The 17,480-nt window shown below is 37.6% G+C and overlaps 3 protein-coding genes across 3 annotated transcripts; 1 reads left to right on the top strand and 2 right to left on the bottom strand.

Moving 5' to 3' along the window:
• Window positions 1-110: 110 nt before the first annotated feature.
• On the bottom strand, window positions 111-6,661 carry LOC118813751 (chymotrypsin-like elastase family member 2A). The gene is made up of 8 exons (XM_036579260.1): window positions 6,570-6,661; window positions 6,210-6,313; window positions 2,781-2,878; window positions 2,314-2,433; window positions 2,045-2,181; window positions 1,329-1,465; window positions 307-459; window positions 111-150 (listed from the first exon to the last, which is right to left on the bottom strand). The coding sequence occupies exons 1-8, from the start codon at window positions 6,604-6,606 to the stop codon at window positions 133-135; spliced, it is 804 nt and encodes a 267-aa protein (XP_036435153.1). The 5' UTR covers window positions 6,607-6,661; the 3' UTR covers window positions 111-132.
• A 1,823-nt stretch (window positions 6,662-8,484) lies between these two features.
• On the bottom strand, window positions 8,485-12,281 carry LOC118813749 (chymotrypsin-like elastase family member 2A). Its single transcript, XM_036579257.1, has 8 exons — window positions 12,162-12,281; window positions 11,470-11,558; window positions 10,966-11,063; window positions 10,476-10,598; window positions 10,128-10,264; window positions 9,792-9,937; window positions 8,893-9,045; window positions 8,485-8,746 (listed from the first exon to the last, which is right to left on the bottom strand). Exons 1-8 carry the CDS (start codon window positions 12,196-12,198, stop codon window positions 8,729-8,731), a joined length of 801 nt encoding a protein of 266 aa, XP_036435150.1. The 5' UTR covers window positions 12,199-12,281; the 3' UTR covers window positions 8,485-8,728.
• Window positions 12,282-12,885: 604 nt separating this feature from the next.
• On the top strand, window positions 12,886-17,480 carry ela2l (elastase 2 like). Its single transcript, XM_036579256.1, has 8 exons — window positions 12,886-13,038; window positions 13,332-13,420; window positions 13,546-13,643; window positions 14,657-14,779; window positions 15,942-16,078; window positions 16,602-16,747; window positions 17,144-17,296; window positions 17,408-17,480. The coding sequence occupies exons 1-8, from the start codon at window positions 12,999-13,001 to the stop codon at window positions 17,423-17,425; spliced, it is 804 nt and encodes a 267-aa protein (XP_036435149.1). The 5' UTR covers window positions 12,886-12,998; the 3' UTR covers window positions 17,426-17,480.

Here is a 17,480-nt window from a genome sequence, read left to right as displayed (position 1 = left end):
TCAACATGTTATTTTAATGTGTACAGTTACAGTACAGGTAGTTATGAGCAATATAAGGAAAAATGAAAAGCATTTTGCATAATCTGTTTTATTGGTCATACATTTTTTTCTTTGTACAGCTGGCATCACCTTTTAGTTTGTGGTCATCACCTGGACAAAAGAAGCAAAAGAGTTACTATCTAAATGACTGTGAGAAGCAGATAAGACCTGTGTGCTTTGCAACCACTAAGTGTAGCTAAGCAAGCATGCTAACACACTAACTGTAACTATATTATGCATAGACAGGTGAGGTGCGAGTGCATCAACCTTGTTGATCCAGTCAATGTAGGAGGCGACGCGGGTGAATAGGGGGGGCTTACTGGGGTAGTTACAGCTAACACTGGAGCTAAAGCTCACCACACCCTGAACGTCCCAGGTGCCATCAGACCTCCGGCAGTTTAAAGGACCACCAGATTCACCCTGGACAAGACATCACAAGCACATACAGCACTAGTCAGTAAATAATATTATGAACAGCATATGGCCTGCAAAGAGCTGATGTATAGAAGCAAGATTAGCCTCATGTTTTGCAAGTGAACTTGATTTACAAACTGTAGTAATCATTAAATCAAGACTGTTAAACAATATTTTGGTGAAAAATCAAATGTATTGAATTTACCCTCAACCTGAAATAAAGCTTTACTTTCATCCACACTTTACTCCATTTTTATACATAACTGTCCTACGTTGCCAAAAACCACACCGGTAAGTAAATTTTAGATTACTTAACAACTTGACACAGTTTGAAGCAAGTTGCTGCTGTTGGAACAAAACCTCGTATCTCCAAAGTGTTAACTTTACAGGAGAAGGAAAAAATATACTTTACATTTAATGTAAGTCAATAGAACCAGAGATTTTCCAAGTATTTTGGGTCATTTCCTTTGGTCCATTCATCATGAAATTGACATACAATGTAAAGGACAAAAGACATTTTTAAATTATGTCCAAAACTGAAAAACGACAAAAATGGAGATACAAGGTTTTTGTTCTGACAGCAGTGAAGTGTGTAGTGACTTAGGAATGCAATTTGAACAATGCTAATTGTTTGCTAAACTAAAATAATACCATTATTTTCCATTGCTTGTTAGCTACATTAGCCTCATAGCCCCAGTACATAACAAAAGAAGCAAACTTCAGACAAAAACATGTCTTGGCTGATTATCTACACTTTGGGAAAGTGGAAAATTGTGAAAATATGAATTTTTGCTAATGAATTGCTTTAAGAGACATGAGTCATTCAAGTTAGGACAAGTAACGCAAAAAGAGGAATGGCTAGATAGAGGACTTACAATGCAACTGTCCAGCTGGTCAACACATAGCATTTTCTCAGTAACCACATTTCCCCACCAATCAGACTGACGGCAGATAGAATGATCAACCACGAGAACCAGAGCCTGTTTCAGGACGCTGCTAATAGGGCCTCCAGCTAGAGAGAGAGAGAGATAAAATAGAGTAAATGGGAGAAAAAGAGGGGTTGATTTTTCCAAGCAGATTGAACACATCTAATCAGTGTTTAAACTGTTAAAACAGTTGAAAGGTCTATTTTGTTTTAATGCTGCAAACTCACCTTTTAATCAGGCAGCCAAACTCAGTCAAGATTTAAAAAACATTTCAAAATGTACTTTTTAATTTGGTATAATTGCATTTAAAGTATACAATCCTTTTATTTATATTTATCCGTATGTTGTCTTTTTATAACTATTCCTTTTTATTTAGCTTTATGAGTATTTTTAAATGTAACTTCATTGCATGATTGTAAAGCACCTTGACCCACAAATTGTAGAAAGTAATAAAGTTGATTATTGTTATATTTTTAATATAATCATCAATGCCAGCCAGATCAGAAATAGGTCAAAGTTTTTTATTCCTAGTTAAGCTAGACTGGATTGAAATGCTGTTATTTCAACTAAATGGATCAATGCAGCAGAGGACTATAAAGGAGTCATAACAATTTCTGTTCTTAAGTCCTGTTTATGATGAGCTGCGGTTATGCCAGGCTACTCACTCAAGCGACGGAGCCAGTAGGTGGTGTAGCAGGGGTAGCCATTGGGCAGGATCTGTCCAGCCTCGGGCAGACAGGCAGCCTGGATGGTGTCAGAAAACTGCACAGGGGTCTGCAGCTTGATCAAGGCAATGTCATTCCTGAAACAAATGCAATGCTTTGATATGATATGTTAAATAAAATAAAGCCTTGTTTGAAGTAGGGATTATTGTTAATCTTCAAGGACATTTAAAAGATCTCAGTGGTGTCAGCATATTGAAGGTAACTCTTACCGGTATCTGTTGGAGTCCCAAAGCTCATGGATGATGATTTTGGCAGGAGCGATGGCAATGGAGCCCTCCTCATGGGTGTTCAGATTGTGCTTACCCAGATACACTCTGTAGGTACGACTGCTGCTGGGCCGAACGTGTCAAATATGATTCAGCATGTCTGTCATTAATGTATTATACTCAATACATTGGTCTGATATTTATCAAATAAAGTTCAGTATACATTATCTTAAATTTACCATTTATTACTTGTATTTACCCCCTTGGACCCTTAAATTGTGTACATGAGTCACACAGATTATTGACTGTTTGTTTGTTCATTGCTTGTTACATTTACCTTTCACTGACACTGGTGTGAAAAGTGCTCTATAGATAAAGTTACTATTATTATTATTTACAAGGTGCCCTGTTAAGCATATGAGTCAGTGTGTGTTGCCACTAAAATGAAAGTAGGAAAAGAGGTTTCCTACCTGATGCAGTGAGCAGCAGTGAGGACCCACTCGTTAGATATGAGGGTGCCTCCACAGGTATGGTAGTAGGTGCCACCACTCAGATACTGCAGAGAGGCCTACAGTATGTCGATGCAAATGGGGAACAGTTACTGTATCATTGAACTGCACTGAACAATGAATAAGTAAATAAGTTTACTTACAGTTAAATTAACCTACGTAATTTATTTAAGCAGGTCAAATAATCATAATATTTATGTAATCAGTGAACATAACATTTCAAGTGTTTCTATTTTACTGTCATTTGTCTTTTATCATAGCATAGATTAAAATGAAGAGGAAGTATTAAGATATACATTGATAGATGGCTCAGTTTCATTTTAAAATTTAATACTTTACGACTGTACTTTGATTAGTTACAGTTTTTGAAAAATGCAAAGTCTAGAAAAAGTTTGACATATAATTGTACATTTCGTAAAACGCAGATGACAAAGTGACGTAATATTCAGCAAGGGGCATTCTTATGCCAAATAGCAGGGCATCATGCCCCTTTAATTTTTTGTGCCACAGAAACAAAACTGACTGCTGTTCCAGTTTAGATTACCTGACTGTATGTAAGTTTATGTATCATCATCCTGTACATGCTAGATGTGATTACAGTCAAGGAACATTGTTCTTAATAGGTTTTCCCCATTTTCCCCTGCACATTGTCAGGTAAAGCAAGTGTATATGTGAATCAAGCATATAATATTTAGATTATAACCTATCAATTTGTGCACGAGATTATGAAATATGGAGCAAGACGCATGACCATGACAGCGTGGACTAATAGTTTCCAATATAAGTATCTAAGTGCACTACTTGTTCTACGTTATTTGTAAAAGTTGTGTGACATTGGTCCTTACTCATCAACATTGCATAAGAAACAGTTCAGATTTGACTGCTTTTAAAGACATACGGACAGCTCTACATCTGATTCCTGAAACTTTCCTACAATATGGAAACGATTTAACTGCAAATGATAAATCAACTTCCATGTGTGGAATCAAGTGCCAACCTACCAGTACCTTGTTTACATGTTATTTGCATGAAGCACACCCTAATTCATGCCAAGGTTTTGGTAGGGAGCCAATAAAATGACCCATTTCAGGGGCACACGAGCCAGTCGCTTTGCTCGTGTTCTGTTGATTTACAACCCCATTTCCAAAAAAGTTGGAATGCTGTGCAGAATGTAAATAAAAATAGAAGGCAATGATATGCAAATCATGTAAACCATGTTTTTAAAGGAAATTACGAAAGACAACATATCAAATGTTGAAATTTGAGAAATTGTATTGGTTTTGAAAAATACACGCCCATTTTAAATTTGATGCCAGCAACACAATCCAAAAAAAGTTAGGACAGGGGCATGTTTACCAATGTGTTTCATCACCTCTTCTTTTAACAACAGTTTTTAAGCGTTTAGGAACTGAGGAGACCAACTGCTATAGTTTTGAAAGTGAAATGTTATCTCATTCTTGTTTGATATAGGATTTCAGCTGCTCAACAGTTCAGAGTCTCCTTTGTCATAGTTTTCATATGTTATCAGTGCATAACAGGTCTGGACAGCAGGAAGTTCACTTTAGCATCTAGACTCTTTTAAAATGGAGTCATGCTGTTGTAATACATGCAGAATGTGGTTTGGCATTGTCATGCTGAAACAAACAAGGCCTTCCCTGAAAAAGACATCATCTGGATGGCAGCATATGTTGCTCCAAAACATGTATATTTCATTCAGCATTAATGGTGCCTTCACATATGTGCACGTCACCCATGCCATGTGCTCTAATGTCCCCCATACCATCATGAATAGTGGCTTTTGAATTGTGCACTGATAACAAGCAGATGGTCTTTAGCCCGGAGGACACAGTGTCCATGATTTCCAAAAAGAATTTCAAATGTTGATTTGTCAGACCACAGGACACTTTTCCCCTTCACCTCAGTCCATTTTTATTGAGCTCAGGTTCAGAGAAGGCGGCAGCATTTCTGGATCCTGTTTATATATGGTTTCTTCTTTGTGTTTTAGAGTTTTAACTTGCATTTGTGGATGTGGTGATGAACTGTGTTCACAGACAGTGTTTTTCAGAAGTGTTCCTGAGCCCATGCAGTGATTTCCACTACAGAGTCAAATCTGTTTTTAATGCAGTGCTGCCTGAGGGCCCAAAGATCACGGCCAGCAAATACAGGTTTTTGGTCTTGTCCCTTGCATACAGAGATTTCTCCAGATTCTCTGAATCTTTTAATGATATTATGTACCATAGATGATGAAAAGCAAAAGTTCTTTGCTTTGTTTTATGCTGAGAAACGTTATTCTTGAATTGTTGCACTATTTGCTTGTGCAGTCTTTCACAGAGTGGTGGACCCTCCACACTTCTGAAAGACTCAGCCTCTCTGGGATGCTTTTTTTATACCCAATCATGTTACTGACCTGTTGCCAATTAACCACCAGGTGTTTTTTTTAGCATTACACAACTTTACCAGCCTTTTGTTGCCCCCGTCCTAACTTTTTTGGAACGTGTTGTTGGCATCAAATTCAAAATGGGCAACTGTTTTTCAAAAAACAATAAAATTTCTCACTTTCAACGTTTAATATGTTGTCTTTATACTATTTCCAATTAAATATAGGGTTTAAATGATTTGCACATCATTGCATTTTGTTTTTATTTACATTTTGCACACATCCCAATGGAAATGGAAATGAGGTTGTATTTTGCTACTAACCAGTGTCCAACAAACAACATATGCTGGTTTTGCTGGTGGCCACACATGCTAGTCTATGCGTTTTTTTTCTAGTAGTGTTCCCCTACCTTTCAAAAAGTTCATGTAAACTTTGACAAGCTGTTGTTTTGGTCTCCACAATGCTGTCTGCTTAATGCTCTCTACAGTTTCACAGCATTAGCATGTAATTCCACAGAAAGTTAACAACATTACCTGACAACATTCTACAAGGATGTGGCAACATACTGGCAATGTGATACAAATACAAAGTTGATCCAAATTGCTCGCTTAAAATTACAGTGTTTAAATAAATATGTTTTAGACATGCCTAGAGTGACACGCACAAGTTATATGCCCAGTGCAGCCAGCAGGTGGCAAGGGAAGCAATTCACAGTGCACAGCTGCTGCAGATCTTAAACATATCTAAATAAAATGAAATAAAAATACCAGCTCCATTCTGCAAAAAGCACACATAGGTATTTCCTATGCTCATACCTCAGAGATCTTTTGTTATTTTTCCATTACTCTTTTTAGCAGTTGTAGTAAAACAGTCCTGACTGGATTTAATAAATCACCCCTAGTTTCACCCCTAAATAATCTTTTTCATCAGATTATAACAGATACTTATGCAAGTAAACTATGTCCAAGCGATAGAAAATGACAGAAATTAGTACAGTGCTGAGATGATGGTACCTGCCAGGGCCAGCTGTGAGCTCTGGCATCATCTACATCACTTCCACCATCTCCAACTACCCTGTTCAACACGGGTGGGTAGATGGGCTGCCCACATCCATAGGCTATTTAGTGTGCACGTACACAAACATACATATATAAGATAGAGAGAGAGAGAGAGAGAGAGAGAGAGAGAGAGATGACTTTCGAGTGCAATGAGTTGGTAATACAGTAAACAAGCTGATTCATGCTCTTACCTTTGGAAGTTATCTTTAGTGAACCATAATAACTGGTTAATACGCAATTAAATCTATTTTTTCACACATTCATGAATAGCAAACATCTGCATGGATATAAGACAGAGAGCAGTGCTCCTCTTACCGCCAGCGATGATCAAAGCCAAAATTACGAGCTTCATGGTAACTGTGTAGTCACTAGTGGCAGTTCACAGCCTTTATACTAGATACACCCACTATGTTGCACCAAATGCCCCTACACTGTCTCTTAGGCCCACCTAAGAGGGCATGGTTTAATCATGTAGATAAAAGCCCCAAAATAATCATATTATCTCAAGACTAGTAAACTTGCCCTGTGAATTTTACAGGTGACATCCTGTAGTCTGTTCTGACGTGGATGACCATGCAGAATAATTTAGCACAAAATGTTTTTGATGATCTTAGGTGCTTTGAGGCAACAAATAAAGTGTTCTTTGGGTATTGTAGTTATTACATAAAAACATTTTGTTTTTATTACATAACCATTATTATTACATAACCATTTAGATTATATACGTCTAATCACTTTAAATATGTGTTTCAAAGCAAGAGGTTTTTGTGAATAAGGAATTATTGTCTGTGGTAGCTGACTGAATGATATAGATCAGGCCCATCCGATATATCGATTGTAGTGATGCTCTGTTCACGAACAGGTCGACTCTGTGAGCAAGTTCTATTGGGCGAATGTTGATGGTAACAGCATGATGTATTTTTATATACCATAGTTTTTGGGTTAGGCCCACCTTGTCCTGTAATACAATCTGCATGATATGAGTTCTCTTGCTGTGCTGCTGCACCAGCTTCCATCAGCAAATAGAAAAAGCATTCATCTTCCTAAATACATGATGCTTTTTGATCACTGTTACAAACTTATAGTAATGAATGAGAAGGTTTTAATAAAGTTGAAAGAAGTCAATACCTGCTCTGTAAGATTGGCCCAGGGCCTCTAGAGCCTTAAGGGCCAAACTGGTGTGGTTAAACAGGGAGCTGAGTGACAAAAAAAATAAATAATTTGAACAGTGGAACAATTAAATATTGTTACATGACAAGTATATCAAACAGCACAAATACACCCTGTTATCATTCTCTGCAAGGTGACAATTGTGGTGTACCAGTTGACATTTCTACATAAGACAGATAAGTACCCAGATACTTACTTATGCACCATTTCTGCTAAAATCAGTGGAGATATAGAGAGTTTGTGGTGACACTTTATTTTGAGTGTTCCTGAAACAAAAAACTCAACAACTCTTAGTAACATCTCAAAAACATATGAGGGTTAGAATTAGGTTCTGGGTTAAGGTTAAGGTTAAGGTTAGAGTTAGGATTAGGGCCAGCGTGAGGGTTAGGTTTCGGGTAAGGTTGGGTGAAGTTAGGTTATGCGTAATGGAAGTAACACATTAACAATACATTTACTTAATGTAAGTAATGTATCAACAGAACATCTACAAGATATTTACTTCAATGTAATCAGATGCTTCACTATGGCTACTTCACTGACACGTTGTTGATGTGTTTCTGATACTCTGTTAAGAGTTTATTAATCATCTACAAAGGGCGCCTCCAAAGTTTGTCCTTTCCAATACATTTTCCAATTCAGCATATAAATGGGAATCGTCTGTTAGAATGACCAGATGTGTGTAGAGGATGAGTACTTGGTTTTTTAATATTTTTTATTTTTTTAGAAAAATCAAAGGGATGCCTAAACGTTTGCATATACCTGTGGGTCTGGATCACAAAGCAAAGGAGCTTTATACCCCTCTAGGTACTGGCCATGGTGACCTTAAGTTCAGGGGCAGCTGTTGCAGAACATCCCACTCTATTAGCAATAGATTATTTTCTAGGTGAGATTATGCAAGCTGTGTTTGTACAATTAACAATCTATGTCAGCAATGGATGCACCTTAAAGTCACTGAATTCACTAATAGTGTATCTCAATACTTTTGTACATAGTGTGTACATCTGACAAGCACATACAATACTTGACTCATCTTTAAATAAGAAAGTCAATGAGAAAATCATGAGTTGGAGAAAGTGTCCTTTATTTATACATGCAGAACACACATGTAAATTCTTCAGGGTCTTTAGCTGTATATGGCATCACAGAATGGTCCCAAATTATTACGGCTTATTAACTTTATTAAAGGAAATCAATATTATTTAGATAGCCATGAGCCAATTAGGGAAAAGGAGAAAAAGGAAAAGTACTTTGCATAATCTCTTTTATTGATCATACATTTATTCTTTGTACAGTAGGCATCCCTTTTAGTTTGAGGCGATTACCTGGAAAAAAAGAAGAAAAGCAGTTACTCTCTAAACTTGTACTGTGAGAAGCAGTAAAGCACTGTGTATAAGTGCCAACACACATCTAACTGTCACTATAGCAGTATAAACATATGCATAAACAGGAAAGGCGTGAGTGCACCCACATTGTTGATCCAGTCAATGTAGGAGGCGACGCGGGTGAAGACGGAGGGCTTCTTGGGGTAGTTGCAGCCCAGACTGGAGCCAAAGCTTACCACACCCTGAACGTCCCAGATGCCATCAGACCTCTGGCAGTTCAGAGGACCACCAGAGTCACCCTGGACAAGACGTTACAGCACAAGTCAGAAAATAACATTACGAACAGCATTTGGCTTGCAAAGAGCTGATGCATAGAAGAAAGATTAGCCTTATGTTTTGCAATTGAATGTAACAATTTAAAAAGCGTAAATACTAACTATAGTTGACAAATGTGTGATGATGAATACTGTTTGCACTATGCCAATGGGATCATTGCACAATATTGTGTAGTTTAACATCTGGTATAAGCAGTGTGTGCATAACCACACCTGCCAGTGTCTCAGATGTTACTACACAATGACTTTCTACACAAGATTTTTGCAGGAACTGCCAAAGATCATGATCAGCTATGTGTATCACATCATTCAGACATCTTCATCAGCACGGATGAAAAGAGAGAATGGCTTCAAAATGTACATGAGGAGTTAAAGAAGGTAAGTTAAATCAATTACGTGTTGCTGTTAGTTATGTGATGTCCAAAGGAGTCAACATTAAAAGTTGCCAAATTTTTGTAGTGTTTTTTTAGGTGTCTTCATGCATACACTGCTTAAGCTGAAAGTTAAACTGTGCCATCTTGTGCAGTTCCATTGCTTGTTAGCTACATTAGCCTTGTGGCTCTAGTACAAAACTAAAGAAGCAAACGTTAGACAAAAAAACATGTCTTGGCTGTTCCACCACACAAATTTAAATTTCTGCTAAATAATTGCTTTACCAAATAGGCATCAGTCAGGTTACACAAAAAGAAATAGCAAGAGAGAAGACTTACATTGCAGCTGGCCAGCAGGCCATCTCCTCCAGCGCACACCATTTTCTCAGTGACCAGATCTCCCCACCAGTCAGGCTGACTGCAGGTAGCATAATCAACAACAGGGAGCAGAGCCTGCTGCAAAATATCAGCAATAGGACCTCCGGCTAAAGAGAGAGAGTGAACAGGGAAAAAACACATTTAACACAGCTACTATATGTAAAATAAGTTGAAAAGCCTTTTTTGTTTTAATATTTCCAACTTGATTTCACTTTTTATAAGGTAGTCTAAGAAAAAAACTGAAAAACGTATTTTTTGTATGACTGTAATTATAGTACTTGTTCTCGAGCTACTCACTCCAGAGGCGGCCCCAGCCGGTGACGTAGCAGGGGAAACCATTGGGCAGGACATCTCCAGCTGGAGGCAGACAGGCAGCCTGGATGGTGTCAGAAAACTGCACAGCAGTCTGCAGCTTGATCAAGGCAATGTCGTTGCTGAAATCCGCACACAAATCCACACATGCATAAACAAGGGTAGAGAGATAAGAATGATGCTTTAATATGATATGTTAAAATAAAGTCATGTTTGAATGATGTAGGGGTTACTGTTAATCTTCAAGTACATTCTCAGTGGTGTTTATCTGTGGTTTACTGAAAGTAAGTTTAAGCTAAATTAAGTTCAGTGGAAAGAGACTGCAGCACTAACCGGATTCTGTAGGAGTCCCACTGCTCATGGACAATGATCTTGGCAGGAGCAATGGCAATGGAGCCCTTCTCATTGGCAGTGTCCAGACTGTGCTTCCCCAGGTACACTCTGTAGGTACGACTGCTGCTGGGCCAAAAGCATGAAATATGACTCAGTAAGTCTGTTATCACACTTTGTATGATATTTATCAAATAAAGTTCAGTATTAAATTTTGTAAAAGTACGGGTGGGCACCTGCTTCAACTCCTCACTCTCTATAGACAACTTATTACTTTCATAGTAGATAATTAATTTATAGAAGTTACCAATGAGCTTTAGGATTAGTAACTGAACAATAACCATACAGAGAGAAAATCCTGATGCTTCTTTTTTCATAAAAGAACATGAATTACATAATCCATTTGTATGGAACGATGTGAAGCATATATGGTGCATATGTGAGTCAGTAGGTTTTACCATGGAAATGACAGTAGGACAAATAGGTTTCCTACCCGATGCAGTGAGCAGCAGTGAGCACCCACTGGTTAGAGATGAGGGTGCCTCCACAGGTGTGGTAGTAGCTGTTCCCACTCAGGTACTGCAGAGAGGCCTACAGTATGTCGATGCAAATGGGGAACAGTTACTGTATCATAGAACTGATTAAGTAGAATTGAATAAGTAATGCATTAAATTCCCTTGATTAAAATCTGTGCATCATTTGCACATTAATAAAATATATGACATTAACACAATTCTGTCTTTTGTTTTACTTACTTTGGAATCAATAAGACATACAAGGACTGAGGTCTCAATTTCATTTAAAAATATAATATTTTAGTGTTGCATTTTTAGTAATAACACTTTGAAAATACAAAGACTAGATACAACAAGTCAGAAGGAGACTGTTACGACTGTTTTTTGGTAGGAAAAATGTAGGACATAGGCCTTTCAAACAGTCAATAACAAATCTGAATGCATGTAAAGCTTAAAATAATGAAATGCTGATATCACAGTACCTGCCAGGGCCAGCTGTTAGCTCTGACATCATCACCTCCAACCACCCTGTTCACCACTGGGGGGTAGGTGGGGCGCCCACATCCATAGGCTGTTTAAGGAGCACACACATACAAATATGTATACATAAAAAAGAGAGAAATGCTAAACAAACCAATAAATGCTCTTAACTTTAAAAAGGTGTCTGTGCTAAACCACAGTAAGTGTGGGGGAAGAGAAACTCTCAATAATCATCTAATGCTTTAAACTGCAATGGCAATGATTTGAGCGCACAGTTTCTCATTCTGTAATTATGTAATTTATAAATTATTTTCACAGAAGATACCATATGATTGACAATTACTGTAAAATCATTTTTAGACCTAATCTCTTACATGGCTAGGATGTCCCAGAGGGGCTGAACATTGATCACACACTTCTGTAACTTAACAATTCCTCAGCCAGGTGGCAGAACAGTCCATGTAGTACAGTCCAAAGAATTAAAATCCTCAACATTTAGTAAGCCTGAGTAACTGACTCATAATTCTGCGTTTGAAATGATTAATCTCTTCACTCATGTATTCATGTTCAAACAAACCAAAATTCTTGCTGTTGCTCTCTTGCTTTGTATGCAAACTACCAGAAACTGATGTAAGGTTTTTTTGAATGAAAACCATCAGCTTGGATATTAGATGAAGAGCAGTTCTACTCTTACCGCCAACAACGAGTAAGGCCAAGATCATAAGCTTCATGGTGAATGTGTAATAACTGGTGGCAGTTCACACCTTATATACTTGTTACACCCACTGTGTTGCACTAAATGCCCCTACACTCTCACCAGCATAGTTTAACCTTGTAGATAAACTCCCCAAAATACTCATGTTATCTCAGGACTGTTAACTTGCCCTGAGAATTTCACAGGTGTCATCATGTAGTCTGACCTGACCAGGATGATTATACAGATTTGATGAACTTTAGCACAGAACCTTTCATTAGACCACCAAAATAAAATGCTTGAATGATTGTGTGAAAAGCATATCATCACTGTTGCAACAAAAGCTCATATTTTCAGAATGGTAACTTTACAGGAGAAAGGAAAAACATTCTCAACTTGAAATTAATCATATTTTTGCAGCATTTCTACTGGTCTGTTCATCGTGAAATTTTAACACAGTGTAAAGGGCCACTGGTATTTTTCTATGTGTTGTTCAGGCAGTGATGACAGATATAAATAAATAAATAAATATATATATATATCTTAAAAATGTACTGTAGGTCATCAAGCACAAGAATGAGACAGAATAAGGCTCTGTGAATAATCATGGATGAGAAAAGTCTACTCTCTTTACAGATGTCAGCTGAGACGTGTGTAAGCACATTCTGATTAGATATTCCACATGACAGATCAAGGTAAAACGTGGACAAGTCGCTTTTGTTTGTTTTTCCAGACCACCCAATGGTTCAGCTTCCAAGAATCATCCAATTTTAGCCATGTAAGGGGTCCTGAACTATATAAACCCCTGGAGAACTAACGCGAGTGGAAGATACAAACATGATGAAGTTTGTGGTCCTGGCTCTTCTGGTTGTTGGAGGTAAGTTTCCTTGAAACCTTAACTGCAACATAACATTCTCTCAGACTCTGCCATTTATTTTACTAGCATATTTTGCAGCTATTTTGATGTCTTTTGTAAAATGTTTTGATATTTGGTAAACATTTTGTAAAACTTAACATAATCCATACACAATAAATGAACTTGCAACTAAACTTACTCAGTGTCTGTGGTAGTCATTTGCACATGATTTACACACGACATTATAGCTGTATTTCTACAGATAATATCAAAGATATTTATCAGTAATTTTGTAAATGCATTTTCTTCCTCAGCTTATGGGTGTGGGCTGCCCACATTCCCCCCCATTGTAAAGAGGGTTGTGGGGGGTGAGGATGCACGTCCCCACAGCTGGCCCTGGCAGGTTAACAACATATTGCATTCATAATCCTTTCTAATCCCTGTGGTTTTAGCGCTTTAGGCCACAATTCAATATTGAATGTTTTTTATGCTGTTGAACATTCACCAGTCTCTTCTTTGGTTCCCTAGATCTCCCTCCAGTACACCAAGAATAGTGCCTGGTACCACACTTGCGGAGGCACCCTCATTGCCAGTCAGTGGGTTTTGACTGCTGCTCACTGCATCAGGTAAGCAAAGACCTGAATGAAGGCAGCTTTTGATGGCCTGTTTAAGCTTGGGCTTGTTCCTGGTATGGTAATTTATTATAAATGGTAATTTACTGTAATCTCTTACTATCTATTATGTATTGAACTTTATGAACAGCAGTGTATGGTAAATGTACAGTAAATATATCTCTGCAGCTGATGTAGTGAATCAAGAAAGAATGGTCTGGATTTGATTTGCTAGAACATGACATCTGACGTTAATTTGTAAAGACAAATGACGCGGTCTGAAAAACTCCTGCAAAACCTCACCTTTGATTTTAAAATTTTCAGGCTTTACAGGGTGATTCAAAGCAGCACACACACATATTGAATTTTAGCATGATTTTTTTCCCTTTTGACTCAGTAATGCAACTTTCAATTTTAACAAAAAAAAAAAAATACAAAAATTACATAGTGCTGCTGCACAATAATAACATGTAACGCTAGTCAAAAAATGAAACCAACTCAGCCTGTTTGGTACAGAATAATCTGTTGTATTAACACCCACAGCTGTAAAACCACTCACAGTGCATTGCTTTTAATAGTAAAATAAGATATTTATATGATACTGTGGAGTTTTCGTTATGGTGTAGCCAGGCCTGGGTATTAGTGGCATAGCACTACACATATTTGTTAGGTTTGATACAATCTTAGATTCTGAGGTCAAGATTAAATTTTATATTTTATATATTAAATAGTCTTTATTCCACAGAGCTCTGATTCTATACTACACAGATTGACCTGGCTCAGAAAAAAACACTTTTATTTCAAAACAATGTACCATGTCCTTGTGCAAAACAGTGATCTATACGCAATCTCTATTTTCAGTCTCCCAAAATTGAAATATCAACAGGTCACAAAGTGAAAATAAGTGCAAATGCTACCCTAACAACTACAACTGTTGCCGTTTTAATTTTTCATGTTTCATGGTTTTAATGGTTTGTTTGAGTGTTTAGTGACTGACATTGTGTGCTGCGTCTCTTGTGCCTCTGCAGTAGCAGCAACACTTACAGAGTTGCGCTGGGCAAACACAACTTGGCGGAGGTTGAGGACGGTTCTGTAGCCATCGCTGCTGGGAAGATTGTCGTTCATGAGAAGTGGAGCTCCCTCTTCATCCGGTAAAAGAGATTAAACACATGATACATATTTAAAACATACTTACTTTGCATATGTTTGAAATGGACAATACTGTTCAAACTGTTTTGCCTGTAATATAAACCCATTTGTATCTAAAAACTGTTCCAGATTTAAGATAAAAAAACTTTATGTGCAGAATGATGAACAGAGCTGTAGATAATGAAGAAATCTATATAACATTGAGAATTAACATCTAGAATCCTTCACATTTGAAAAGCACTAATCAAATAAGAAATTATAGTAAATAGATGATTCTAGTACATTACTTAAAACAGAATAACTTCTGGTTGTTTCCAAATTTAATGCTGAAACCCGTGTGTTTATGTTTGCTGAGATCCAAAATGTTTAAATGGTCATGTTAGCTCTACATGCGTCTGATATTTACACAGCATTTGGACAAAGTATATACCATTACATCACCAAATAAATATGGTATTGACATTGTTGTAGCAAACACTATCAGAAAAAGGTACAGTGCAGGTACATTTTTCGTTCATCAAGGTACAATGTGAATACACCTTCAAAAGTACAACAACAGTTTTAAGGTCCAGTTGTGTACCTTCAGTATATTTTTATTAGGGGAAAGGTGCATACTTGTTTCTTTTAATAACACACTGACTTAATACGAAACAATGCAATAAAAAGCCTGCAATGAAGACAGAGTGTGTGGAGTCAATATAACACAAAAAATATATGAATTGCTTTGTCTTACAGTACGATTGTTTCCTAACTAAATATATTGAAGATGTACCCTTGAGAGCAGCACCCCAGTGACAAGATGGGGCACCACCCCAGTGACAATTAGTACCTTTTTTAATGAGAGTTCACAGTATAAACCCATTGATAGTGTAGTTAACATAGTAATGTAGTACTAGGAACTGAAGGTGATTAACCTCTTGACTTTGTACATCCACGCTTTTTACATCCTATTGCTTATTTTTTACTAATTACTTAGACTGTAGCACAAACCAAACAAATTTTTTTTCGTTAAAGTTACAGAAGTGTGCAGTACAAGTTTGGACCTTCTAGTGGGTTCATGTACGGGGTTAACATAATAGGTGATTAATATAATTAGAACAAAGGCTAGAATGATATTAACACATTAAAATGAACTGTGTTTGTCCTGTCCTATGTGTGCCAAAGCAATGATATTGCTCTGGTGAAGCTGGCTAACCCCGTGACCTTCAGTGACACCATCACGCCTGCTTGTCTTCCTGAGGAAGGTTACATTCTGCCCCACAATGCCCCCTGCTACGTCACCGGCTGGGGACGCACAAAGAGTAAGGCTCCTGCATAATACCACTGTCCAGCAGGATAAACATAGTTACTTTACCAGACTCTGCCAATTGGCCAAATGTACTTGCATGCTTTGATGCATATATAAATGAAAAACACAGAATACAAATAAGCAAATAAACAAGCAATACAATAGATCCAGAGACACAGCCACAAAGGGTAGCACACAATGAACAAATACATATCCACAATATGCAAACTAGTTCAGTGTCTTTACCACAATACAGATCATGTAAGATTTGACTATAACAAATACCCTGGATTGACTTCACAAAAGCAGTTAATAGAATGTGAAAAAGGATACGTTTAGATTTTTTGTCCTTGTTGATCTACAGAATAACTGGACAGCTGCAATCTACATTTGGTCTTCAATAGGCCAACCTCACACCATTATCCCTGACAGCGCAAATATAATGGTACTCAGTATTTCAGCATACATGGTTCCTAAGCTGGGGGTCTTCAGAATAATGCCTAGATTTCCCTTTTCCCTTTCCATTTTCTCTCCAGCTGGAGGTTCTCTTCCTGATATCCTGCAGCAGGCTCTGCTCCCCGTGGTTGACCATGCTACCTGCACTAGGTTGGACTGGTGGGGCAGCCAAGTTAAGGACACCATGGTCTGTGCTGGAGGAGATGGCATTGTTTCTGGCTGCAACGTAAGCACACAATAATCTGTGGTCTCGATGATATGCTGCCAAGCTAAAAGATAAATGTATAGAAAAGAACTTACTGCATTAAGTTGACTCTATCATTTAAATATATATATATATATATATATATATATATATATATATATATATATATATAATATATATATATATATATATATAAAAACGTTTTCCATGAGGGTATTTTTGAAAAAGAATTCTAGGCATTTTACTTTAGCCCAGGGCTGCCCAGCTCCAGTAATGGAGAGCTGTTTGGTGATTTCATCCATTTACTCGTTCTATTTTAGGTTTAGAAAAGAAATTACCAAACCGTGCTGGCTGGGAGCCCCTGCTTTATGAGATTTGGGTGAAAATTGTAATATGCCATTGTGTCCTGTGGTACAGGGTGATTCTGGTGGCCCCCTGAACTGCCAGAATGCTGACGGTGCCTGGGAGGTCCATGGTATTGTAAGCTTTGGCTCTGGTCTGAGCTGCAACCTTGCCAAGAAGCCCACCGTCTTCACACGAGTGACCTCCTACATCACCTGGATCAACAGTGTAAGTTTTGTAATGTACCGTTAATATGTTGTGAGACATCTGATGTATCCTTTAAGTACCACTGTAATTAATCAAAGAGTGAAAGTCGTATTTTTTTATCCTTGTTTGCAGACCATTGCCAGCAATTAAGGATATCTGGACATGGACCACTTTGGCATACAATAAAACATCTGTTTGAAAATGG

The sequence above is a fragment of the Colossoma macropomum genome, unplaced genomic scaffold, assembly GCF_904425465.1.
Source record: "Colossoma macropomum unplaced genomic scaffold, Colossoma_macropomum, whole genome shotgun sequence".
In the NCBI taxonomy this organism is placed as follows: domain Eukaryota; kingdom Metazoa; phylum Chordata; class Actinopteri; order Characiformes; family Serrasalmidae; genus Colossoma; species Colossoma macropomum.
Note: the sequence above shows the minus strand (reverse complement) of the source record. Positions and strands in the feature narration are given on the sequence as shown.